The 12,543-nt window shown below is 45.3% G+C and overlaps 1 protein-coding gene across 1 annotated transcript; it reads right to left on the reverse strand.

Annotated features, from left to right (window-relative positions):
* Positions 1-3,986: 3,986 nt before the first annotated feature.
* Positions 3,987-4,940, reverse strand: LOC125123978 (olfactory receptor 6Q1). Its single transcript, XM_047774154.1, has one exon. It carries the CDS (start codon positions 4,938-4,940, stop codon positions 3,987-3,989), a length of 954 nt encoding a protein of 317 aa, XP_047630110.1.
* Positions 4,941-12,543: the final 7,603 nt, after the last annotated feature.

Here is a 12,543-nt window from a genome sequence, read left to right on the forward strand (position 1 = left end):
GATGAGTAAATAAATCCACTTCTGCAAAGTCAGCATTGGAAGAGATCTTTAAGAGGGGACCACAAGGTAGAATGGTTGAAAGAAGACAAACAGACCTGACTCCAATACTCCTGGCTCCTCCGTGTTGTAGCTATAGGGACATGAGCATGTTGCTTAACCACTCTAAATTTCAGTTCCTTCAGGGCTTGCCATGACTGAGCCATTCTTTCTGGGTCATTACGATAATAAGATAAAATATGTGTGCAGGTTCTCAGCACTTAATAAACACTCAAGGAGTAAATATACAAAGTCATCAAGTTTGTCCTGTTCTTTTACAGATGAGAAACTGATGCCATGTACACACTGTGGTTTATGGAATGGATGGTCAATGGGGACCTGCTGTATGGCACAGGGAACTCTACCCAATATTCTAAGATAACCTATATGGGAAAAGAATCTGAAAAAGAATGGATGTATATATAAGTAAAACTGAATCACTTTGTTGTACGGCAGTTATCACAACATGGTAAATCAACTATACATCAATAAAAATAAAAAAGGAAAAGAACCTGATGCCAAAAGAGGGGACCAAAGAGTTCCCCAGGGGCTCCAATTCGACCCCTAGATTGGGAATTTCATGTACCAAAGGTGGGGCCCTAAAAACAAAACAAAACAGCAACAAAAAAACAATATAAAGTACATTACCAATACAATATTCAGTAAATGAAATGGTTTTCAAAACTTGTAATTTGAGCTTTCTCTGTTAACTATTAGAAATGCAACATGATGTGTCAGAAGACATGTTTCTACAATATTTTCTTAGCCTCTTTGCTGAAAATTCCATCTTGTCCTGCTTTACTTTACCCCATATTCCTGCTTGAAAAACAGTGCTGGTAAATGACTTAAGCTTAAGAACAAAGACCTAACGTCATAAGTTATTCATGTGGTCAGCTGAATGAGGACATAATGCATTGGTCTAGGCACACTGGACCTGCTCAGATCGGTACACCGTTTGCACAGCATGATATGTCCTCTAAAGAATAAGAGGAAGATGAGCCTCATGGCCCCAAGTGGTTTATGAGCGGTCGTTAGCAGGATATGCATTAGCAAAGAGAACCATGGTGCAAACGTAGGCATGTCATTTGCGGAAGCACAGTGATGATTCTCTAGATGCTATGCATAGACAGTTAACCCAAGCTTCCTCAAATGCTAATGATTGTTAAATGCCTCAAGGTCAGAGTAAAAGCTTAACCATCTACCAGCTATGTGACTTTTAAAATAATAAAAGAACGTTTAAAATAATAATAAAAAAACTATATCCTGCATCTACAACCCCCTCCTCACTTGACATAACCCTCAAGAGCACAATAAAAGCAGTGTGGTTTCTTGAGGTGGCAGCTCTTGGTCCCTGAGACCTTGAGTCCCTGGGTTCCCACCTTTAATTAAGATAAATGTCTCTGTGTCTTATGTTAACTTTTTCCTTAAGTTTCACAGCACCTATTCTTCAGCCTTCACCAGCTAAGCTGGTCTCGGCAATGATGGAAGATAATATGAGAAAATAATGTGCATGTATGTATAACTGGGTCACTTTGCTGTACAGCAGAAATTGACAGAACATTTTAAATCAACTATAATGAAAATTTAACTTTTTAAAAAATTTTTTAAAAATGCAACAGCTCAGGAGTTCCCACAGTGGTACAATAAGATCAGCAGCATCTCTGCAGTGCCAGGACATATGTTCCATCCCTTACCTGTCACAGTGAGTTAAAGGATCCAATGTTGCTGCAGCTGTGGCATAGGTCACAACCGCAGCTCAGACAAATCTGATCCCTGGCCCAGGAACTGCCTATACCACAGGGTGGCCAAAAAAAAAGAAAAAAAATGCAACAGCTAAGCCACTGCGTTGGGGTTGGGGGGACAGGGAGGTAGACACTGGTTCTGTGGACCCCATGGTGTAATCTGCTCATTACTGGCCAGTTGAGAAACACCTTCACAGGAATTCTGTCCTTCCCCTCCCTCATCCCAAGCTCAGCATCTTCCTCTGCCATACACTGTAGCTTCTGAAATCCACATTCAAATGATGATTGTAAATGTCATCAGGAATGCATCTGTCTACTTATAGGAACCTACTTGAATTATAATTGTCTTTCTAAGCTTTGCTTCAAGTAAGCTGACATTGCCCTAGAGATCTTCCTAAATCAATTTTCAAAGCACCTTTTGGTGTAGAGGAAGAATTGGTCTAAATTTCAAATAAGAGAATTGTAGACACAAAGAAGATGAGTGCCTGGGTCACATGGAAAATCAGCTGTGATTCTGGGGACTTTATGGTGGAAACTGTTGTTTGTCTACCAAAATTTGTCCTCCCCTGTTTCCACAATAAACAAATCGTGACAGGTATTTGGCTGTCCAGATACAGACTTTTGTTGGGAGGCCAAGATAATGAACCGGAGTTCCGTCATGGCTCAGTGGTAACAAGCCCAACTAGTATCCATGAGGATGTGTCCTCACTCAGTAGGTTAAAGATCCGGCATTGCCATGAGCTGTGGTATAGGCTGAAGATGAGGCTCCGATCCAGAGTTGCTATGACTGTGGTGTAGGCTGGAGCTGCAGCTTCAATTTGACTCCTAGCCTGGGAACTTCCATGTGACTCTGGTGAGGTCCTAAAAAGACCAAAAAAAACAAAAAAAAAAACCTCGAAACTGAGAAGGAAATTTGAGACCAAAACACAAAAGCAAGAAACTCCATAAAATGCAATGATGAAAATTATTGTCAGTAACTTACAGGCAGGATCAGACAGATGCTAACCCAGAGGCATTCGCAGCTGCAGGACACATCACTGAAAGGGGTACAGGGCAAATTAAAGAGGCCAAAGCTAAAAATAGAATCTGACTTCTAGGGAGAAGCATGTCTGTACCACTGACAGCAGGAATTTTGCTCCATTTCCATGGCTGTTAACCTCGATATCAGCAAAAGGCAGTCTTCCTGTTTTCACATCGGATGAAGGCAAGGGTTAAAGTTGTTAGGGAAATTACCTGGCTTGGGTGCATTCCTCGTAAGTAGGCTAAAGCTCAGTCACACAGAAGGGAAGATGGGAGAGGCCAAGCTGACAAAGTGGAGTCAGTGTGGTTCACATAACCCTTTTGAGTCCCCTTTCAATCAGATATGACCTGTGGCTGACTTCTCACCTATAAAGGTGAGTGGAAATGCTGATTACAACATCTAGTAGAGAAACTTCAAAATACAGGCTAGGTCTCTTCCATGCTCTATCCTCACCTTTTGTGTCCAACCTAGTGTTGGCCATGTAAGTAATAAGAAGGCCCTAGACTTAGGGTGGGCAAACGGTCTCTGTCACAAATACCCAACTGTCACTGAAGCACAAAAGCAGCCATAGATAATTAACACATGTGGTGTGGTGGTACTCGAGTAAACCTTGATTTGGAGACACTGAAATTTTAATTACATAAAGGGTTTGTGTTTCACAAACGATTATTCTACTTATGATTTGTCTTAATCCATTCGAAAATTTAAAAACTGGAGTTGCCTGGTGACCTAGTGGGTAAAGGATCCAGCGTTGTCACTGCCATGGCTTGGGTCACTGGTGTGGTACAGGTTCAGTCCCTGGCCTGGGACCTTCCCCATGCCACGGACATGGCAAAAAAATAAATAACGATTCTTAGCTTACAGGTCATTGTGAAGAAGTGCTGAGTTGGATTTGGCCCTTAGGCTTTCATTGGCCAGCATCCTAGGGGACGTTAACCCTACAAGATACGAGGATGCCTGTTGAGCAGAGCCACCTCCCAACCTGGAGCACTCACCTTGGACTCTTGCAGGAAAGAGAAAAATCACCCTCATTCTTTAAGCTAGGTGAGAGGTGGATTTCTCTTGTTCTAGCAGACAAGCATTTTACTTTAAGACATAGTCCACAACTCCTGACTCCTAGGCCTCTGCTTCATTCCACAGTCCTCACCACCCTCCTTCTAAAACGCCAAGGTGAGGAAACTGCCTCCTCACTGACCTTTCCAAGACCTGGAGGAAAAAGCTCTGCCCAGAGCACCCTTCACCTCCTTATTTCGAAGGCTGTAGATGAGGGGGTTGAGCATGGGCGTGACGATGGAATAGAAGACAGACACCACCTTATGGAAGCTGATGGAAGAGGCCACTTTGGTGCGGACGTACATAAAGAAAAGGGTGCCGTAGAAGAGGCCCACCACGGTCAGGTGAGCCACACAAGTCGAGAAGGCCTTCCGGCGCTCTGCGGCTGAGCGGATGTGCAGCAGCGTCCAGACTGTGTTGCCATAGGACACAGCAATGACCATGGAGGATGCCAGGAGCACAGCCAGAGAGACCACGAAGTCCATGGTCCCCTTCAGGGTGACATCCGAGCAGGACAAGGCCAGCAGAGGTGAGGCATCACAGAAGAAGTGGTCGATGACATTGGGGCCACAAAATGTCAGTCGGAACATGAGGTAGATGGGCCAGACGGGCGTAAGGAAGCCGACCAACCAACAAGCAGCTGCCAGACGGATGCAGGTGCCCCAGGACACCATGGATCCATATCGGAGAGGCATACAAATGGCCACATAGCGGTCATAGGCCATGGCAGCCAGTAGGAAACACTCTGTGGCCCCAAGGAAGGTGAAGATGAAGAGCTGGGACAGGCAGCCAGCGTAGGAGATATTCTTGCCCCCGACCACCCCGATAAAACCAGCCAGCATCTTGGGCACCGTGACTGACGTGTACCCAATTTCAAGGCAGGACAAGTGTGTCAGGAAGAAATACATGGGTCGATGTAGCCGGCGGTCCAAACCCACCACCAAGATGATGGCCAAGTTCTCCACCAAGGTGAACAGGTACATGGTGAGGAAGACTACGAGGAGGAGAAGACGTGTTTCGTGCACCTCGTTAAAGCCCACCATGACAAACTCTGTTATGTGGGTCCAGTTTGAAGTATATGGCTGCATAGGTGGGGGCCAGAGCTCGGGAGACGCACAACCTCCTAGATAACAACTCAAAGACAATCTGTGAGGGGTAGGACTGAAATATCTTTCACTTCAGGAGAGGAAAATGAAGTCCAGAAACTATCCTTAACTCTCAAAAAAAAAAAAAAAAAAAGTATAGTCCATGAGGGGCACAATGAGAAGAGCTAGCTAAACCTAAGATGAGATTTAATGGGAAGCAGTAGAGGAGACGCCCAACCAGTCTTGAGGAATCAGAGAGAGCTTCCTGGAGGAAGAGCTGACTAAATTGGAACCTGAAAAATAAGTATAAGTCTGTGAGATAAACGAGACATAGGAATGATGTAGCAAGTATAATATCTCAGACATCAAGGAGAAGATCTCACATTTGGGAAACTTGAAGTATACATGGTTTACCATAGAGATTAAGAGCTGGGCTTCCTGATCAAGCATAGGCTTCAACTATAAAAGAAACCGATTAACAGAGCTATTGTGATATTTTAAATTAGATGATCCCTCTAAGTACTTAATATCATGGTTGGGGCAATAAATACCAGAAGAAACATTTAGTTGGAATTCCCATTGTGGCTCAGTAGGCTAGGAACCTGACTAATATCCATGAGGATTCAGGTTCCATCCCTGGCCTCGCTCAGTGGGTTAAGTATCCCGCATGGCCGTGAGATGTGGTAGATGCGGCTTGGATCCCACATTGCTATGGCTGCGGCTGTGGGAGGCAGCTGTAGCTCCAGTCCGACCCCTAGCGTGGGAAATTCCATATGCCACACATGTGGCCCTAAAAAGCAAAAATAATAATAATACTAAAAATGAGGTCCAAGGATGTACATATGTATGTGTGACTGGGTCACCTTGCTGTACAGTAGAAAATTGACAGACCACTGTAAATCAGCTATAATAGGAAAAAATAAAAATCACTAAAAATTTTTTTAAAATGAGGTCCAAAAAGATAAATTCTTATCTAGTTTTAGGATTAAATGAGAGACTATAATATTTCCATTACTGTGGCAATTTCAAAATTCTTTGACCCTCTTCCCATTAATAACTGAGGCCAACAGCCACTGCCCTTGAATCTGAACTTTATGGCTGCTTGACGAGAGAATGAGATGAAAGATCCCAGGTCTAGGCCTTAAGAAAGTGCTTCCTCTTCCTGTTTCTCGGACTCCAGCCACCATGGTGTGAGGAAGCCCAATCAGCCTGCAGAAAGGCCCAGATGGAGAGGAGTGAAGGTCTCTGGTCCTCGTCGTGGCTGAGCGCCCACCGACAGCCACCACCAACATGCCACCTCTGTGAATGGGTCATCTGAGGGATGGACCCTTCAGCCCTGGCTGAGCTGGCCGGGCTGACACCAGCCTTCCCTGCGGAGCCTTCCCCTAACTGCAGATTTGTGAACTAAATAATTGATTGTTGGTACTGGAAGCCACTAAGCTTTGGAGTGGCTTGTTAAACAGCAGTAGATAAGCAAAACAATTGCATACTGTTGGGTAACCTTGGACAATTTATTCAAAATCTCCAACCCTTTGGAGGAACATAATTTGTGTTGGCCTATGGTGACCAATGCCCAAACTGAGATTTTTTTTAATGTTTTTACTAAACGGTTAAATCTAGTTGATTTACAATGTTCTGCCAAACTCTGTTGTACAGCAAAGTAATTCAGTCACACATATATACACATTGTTTTTCTCATACTGTTTTCCATCATGTTCTATCACAAGGGGTTGGATATATTCCCTGTGCTGTACAGTAGGACTTCATGGTTTATCCATTCTAAATGTAATAGTTGCATCTACTAACTCCAAACTCCAGGTCCATCCCACTGCCTCCACCTCCTCCTTGGCAACTACAAGTCTCTTCTCCATGTCTGTGAGTCTGCCAAACTGGGACTTGAATCCAGGTTTGCCTGGGTCTAAAAACTCTGGCTGTTTCCCCTAAAATAGTTAAACAGCTTCCTTCCAGTATCCACATTTCATGATTTCTGGCAATAAAAGCCAGGAGAGACACAAAATCAGGAATAAACAAGGTCAAAGTCTTCAGATTCCTGTGTGTATTTTCACCACACCTCAAGCCATGCTCCAACCTCCCCACAGCAGGCAGTCCATAAACACTGATTTCCTGAACAAATAATTGCCCTGCAGGCCCAGATGTTTCACGCTTCTGTTGGCTCCAGGAAACTTCGGAGCATGGCTCCTGCACATTCCTCCCCTTTGCAATCTGGCTTCCAAATCAGCATCCTACACATGGTGCTCGGCCTTCCCAAATGCTTTTCCTCATTGCACACAGATGCGGTAGAAGCCTGCCTTACAGGTTTCATAGTGAAGGTTTCCGAAAGCCCTCTTTTTCATAGTCATTCACAGAAGGAGATTTAGAGTCCAACAGATCTGGGATCAAGCCCTGGCTCTGCAATGTCCAAGCCTGCTTACATCCTCTGTGAATGGTAATATAATTTCTAAATCTCACCTGGCCTTCCAGCTGTGACTCACGTTAAACAGTCTGATCGCCACTGGGAAGAATTTTCCTTTCCTTATTCCTCCAAATGTGTATATGCACAGGGCACCTGCTCTGTGCCAGGCCCAGAGCAGAAGTACTGAGGGGCATCTTGGTACAGAGCAGGTGCCCCCCAGCTTCCACCAGGGGACCTGACACCGAGCAGGTGTTGCCTGAGAACCATTTCAGTTCTCTGATCCATGACTTAGAGATAGTATGCCAGAACCTGAGGGGGTTTGTATCAAATCCAGATGTGACACTGAGAGAACCTGCTTTTGTTACTCAACACCCGAAGGAGGGTCTCGGAAGTAGGATATTTCATTGGCCAACAGGGACCTGCTGTATAGCACAGAGAACTCCACACACTATTCTGTGATAATCTAGGTGGCAAAGAGAATCTGAAAGGGATGGACGTGTGTCCACGTATAAATGAAACGCTTGGTTGTAGAGCAGGAAGTATCACAACCTTGTAAGTCAACTATATTTCAATAACAATTTAAAAATGAAAAAAAAAAAAAAGAGAGAGAAGTGGGCTATTTCACATGCGCACCTGCTCGGTGTGGAGCTGCTGTTTGGAGGCAGATGGGTCAGGAGCTGCATTGCCACTCTCTTGCCTCCAGTTGGCGTTACATTTCATTTATGGGCTGGAATGGTCTTTCTTCCTTTGGCCACACCCACAGAAAGCAGAAGTTTCCAAGCCAGGAACTGAACCAGTAACCCAAGCCACAGCAGTGACAGTGTTGAGTATTTAACCATTAGACCATCAGGAAACTTTTTTTTTTTTTGCTTCTTAGGGCCATACCTGCAGCATATGGAAGTACCCAGGCCAGGGGTCGAATCGGAGCTACAAGTGCCGACCTACTCCACAGCTCAAGGCAACGCCGGATCCTTAACCCACTGAGCAAGGCCAAGGATGAAACCTACATCGTCATGGATACTAGTTGGATTCGTAACCCGCTGAGTCACAATAGGAACTCCCTTTTTTTTTTTTTTTTTTGTAGGGCTGGGATTTTTAAGAAGCAGGTATACCTTCCTCACTTTTTCTTCCTCTATTCACAGGCTAAATAAATTCAGAATCTTTGGCGACCTCACTGGATGGCAGAACCACATGACTGAAGGAGACTAGATCCCTGAGGAACACTAGCCATGCCCCCTGGGGCAGGAGCCATCAAAATTCTGTAAAGAGCCAGACAGTAAGTAAATGGGAGAGATGAGATTCAAACCCCAGCGCATCTGACTCAGAAGTCAGCCATCACCCTCTGTCATTTCCTGTCACCAAATGATATACCTGCAGCCCTGCCTATGAGATTAATTTCTCTGCAGCCCAGGGCCTGCTGGAGGAATCCCGCAGGGCCATGGTGAGGCTCCCAGGCCTCTTAACTGCATTGGCTTCCTCTCCAAGGCTGAGAGAACTTTATCACCCAAGTGCCAAGTAGGGAACAATGGCTAACAGGAGAGGGGGAGGGCCATAGGAGACGAACACTGAATGAGCAAGGGAGGCTGCAGGGGAACTTGGCCTAATTTAGTGTCCTCAAAAATGGTGCTCCCTTGGCTAAGCTTTTCCCTATCAAGAAGGGGAAAAAAAGTTTGGGGCCCATGCAGAGAAATGAAATCTTGGCTTCTGCAGCTATCTGCTGGTACAGCTGTGTGATGAGCCTGATGGGAGAGGCTAGATTTCTCCCTATTTAGGTTCCTTTCACCTGGCCTCTGGAAGACTAGTCCCCAAAGGTGAAAGGCATTGGAAAATGATGAACTTACTAAGACCCAGACAATGATTTCAGAAACAACCGCCAATCAAGGTGAGCAGGCAATGGTGGGTGGGGGCCAAGAGGTAGGGAGAAGGGGCTACAGGATGTGTAGGAGCTGAAGCCCAGGGTCCTGCTCTCTGGCTCCCCATTGCTCGTGCTCGCTGCAAGCCTGCCTCTCTGCTCATGGCAATGTGACAGCAGCACTTCATCCATTTTCAGGACCCCGAGTCCCAAGTTCACAGCACCACCTCTAGAATCACAGGAGCTGAGCTCAACCCTGGCTCCATCAGATACTAGCTGTATTTTGGGAAAGGCTTCATCTTGCTAAGCTGTATTTTTTTCAATCTTCAAACGAAGGGCATAATACACGCACTTGCAGGACTGGTCTAAAGATGGAAGGAAATAGCATTAACTGAAAGTTCAGGGCCTTTGCTGTTACTGTTCCTCTGCCTTTCTGTGTGGCTTCCTCCTGCACTTCCTTCAATTCTCCTTAACAGAGAGACCCTTTCTGACCACCTCTCTGAAAATGCAACTCCCATTCCTCTCTGACTCCCTTCTTGCCTTGATTTTTTTTTTTTTTGTCACAGCTTCACTATCATCTGTTAGATATTTATTTGTTTGTCTATAATATCACAGACACATCCACAAGTAAGCTCCTTGAAAATAGTGGCCTCATCTGTCTGTTCATCACTGTGCTGCAAGGTATGTTGAGGTAATAAAAATTGGACGCATGCTCTAAGGATTATGCTGCTTCCTTTCCACTTCTTGCTACCTGTTTGAAGGAAATAGGAAGGAGAGGAAGCCCACCAATACTTACAGAAGAACCATCCAATTTGGAGGTTGAAGTCCAAACAACCCTCCTGCCAATCAGCTGTAAGAACAAAGGTGCCAGCAAGAGTGATGCCTGTGTGCCTGGAGCAGCCCCTCTCACCAGCCTCAGGTGAGAAAAAAAAGTTGAATTGATTGTTGCATGTAATTTATATTTCTTAGCTATTGAATTTAATTTTATTTTTTGGCTGCCCCTCGTCATATGGAGTTCCTGGGCCAGGGATCAGATCCAAGCCACAGTTGCAACCTAAGCCACAGCTGCAACAATGCCAGGTCCTTAACCCACTCTGCCAGGCCGGGGATGGAACCTGCTTCCCAGGGCTCCCAAGACACCACCAATCCAGTTGCACCACAGTGGGAACTCCTGAATTTAATTTTAAATTTCCTGAAAAATGTATTATAGCAGCTGTTCTCTAAGTCTGCCTCACCCAGCCCTAGGTTTCCCCAGTTGCCAGGTAACTGCAGAGCGGGAAGAGGAACCTAGCATGTGGGGCTCCCATGAGCCTAGCTTCAACCACCAGGAAGTGACAAAGTCCCACTGAGACCAGCCCAGTCTGACCTCTGAGCCCACCCTCTTTCCACCATAACACCTTCCCAGGGCTTGGCTTTCCTGAAACCCAACCTGAATCATTAACTGAGAGCTTCTCTCATTATTCCCACAGTTTCAACACGGAGGAGGCTTAGGCTATTCCTCAAAGCTCCTCATGTATGATCTTCTCATGAAGGGAACAGATGGAAAGTCAAGGCATAGAAAACAAATGGGAAGAGTCTCCAGTCCTGGGACAAGCAGAGACCCCAGTCCCAAGCCAAGCCAGAAAGCCTGCTACAGCAGAAAGGAGCCAAGGTGGATCAAACTTTCTGAGCTCCTTATTTCCAAATAGGAATAATTCCTGCTCTTGCTGTCTCCCAGGGTATTATGTGAATCAGTGAATAGTGGATATACAGGCTCTTTGAAAACTTTAAAGATATACTCCAGGAAGACCTTCTCATTATCTTGCTTCTGTTACTGATGGTTTAGTGATTACTGAAGAATTTCAATAAAGGGAAAGCCTAGGGGATGGCAGTCTCGGTGGGGCCCTGGGGATGGCCTTGAAGTTGCACTTGAAAAACAAGAAAATTGATTTTGTTTATATGGTAGGTTTATTTGAGGTGTCTTGCGGGGGCAGACAGAGATGAAAGGGAACGAAAACCTCAGGCATCCCTTGACAGCCCTATTTTATGTGGGCGAAAGCAAATCAGTTGAATTCTGTGGGCCTCAGTTTCCTCACTTGAGAAATGGATTGATATTTTAAAAAACAATGACCCTGTAAAAGAGTTTTTGAAAGGAAAAAAAAATGAGGGAATCAATTGGGAAAACTGAAGAAAGGATTGAGTTATAATGAAGTCAGGGTTTCTGACTCTAGATTTAGAATCTCTTTGGTTGGTGATGATTTTTCCATTCACTGCCTCTGCCTGCTCTTTGGATAGGTGCTTGTTAATATCCAGCATTGGTATAAACCAGAAGCTACATAGCCCATAACCAGGTGCTCAGGAATCTCCAGAAGAGCCACTTACCTGCCGCTTCTACTTCTCTGCCTTTTCTCTGGGTGGAACACCACGGTCCCAGTGTGCCCAGAACCTTGGGGCTGATGGCCAATGCAGGTTCCTGGATCTCACTGTGGAGCAGGGTCCCCAAGTTCCAGGATCACATCTTCTCTGAAACAAAAGGAGAGGTCAGAGATCCACTATCAGCTGAACTGGAAAAGGAAGAAACAGATGTTGTCACTGGCTATAAAATGACTCAATTCCCACGTATGTACCTCTCACACCCTAGGGGTGACCCACGGGATCAGGTCTCCATGGGGGTTTGATGCACTCAGACAACAAAGGAACGCTGATAATAGATCATGGAAAACTCTGCCCCAAAGGGTATGCAAAAGCTACATGGAGTCTCACGTTTGCAGACTAGCTGGACAAATAGCAATGGAGGATGAGAGGCCAAGGAGGAAGGTTCAATACCAGCTAGACTCTTTGTCAAGGTCTCTGGCTCTAACTGCTCTGGAGTAGGGTGAAATGAAATCTCAAGAGGTCCAGATTTACCCAGGCTGCAATGAGGTCTTCCTTGACTAGGGCTCCCCACCCCAACCCTTGATCTCCAGGTGGGAAAGATCTACAATGATAACAATGGGTATTACTAAGTAATATGGGGCCACATAGCCTGGGACAGGGTATGTGCAGTTCAGATGTGACAGACCCAGCCTCAATCTGCAGGAGCTCATGGTCCCACACAGGCTGGCACTAAGGATTTCTTTGATCCTGAATGTAACTACGCCTAATTACCTTCTTTCCAAAGAAGTTCCTCCAGACTATTTGGTGATTATCTACAGGCTAAAGGAATCACTTTTCCCCCTAAAGGAAATATGGCATCATTTCACTATAAAGCAAAAGGAACATCAGGGGTGGTGAGTATTCAGTTTGTGAAGGGTAGGAGGCAGCTGAGCCAAGGTTAACAGGGCCCTGGAGCTGACTCATTTCAGGCACAGACATCTTACCTT

The sequence above is a fragment of the Phacochoerus africanus genome, chromosome 4 (assembly GCF_016906955.1).
Source record: "Phacochoerus africanus isolate WHEZ1 chromosome 4, ROS_Pafr_v1, whole genome shotgun sequence".
Taxonomy (NCBI): Eukaryota; Metazoa; Chordata; class Mammalia; order Artiodactyla; family Suidae; genus Phacochoerus; species Phacochoerus africanus.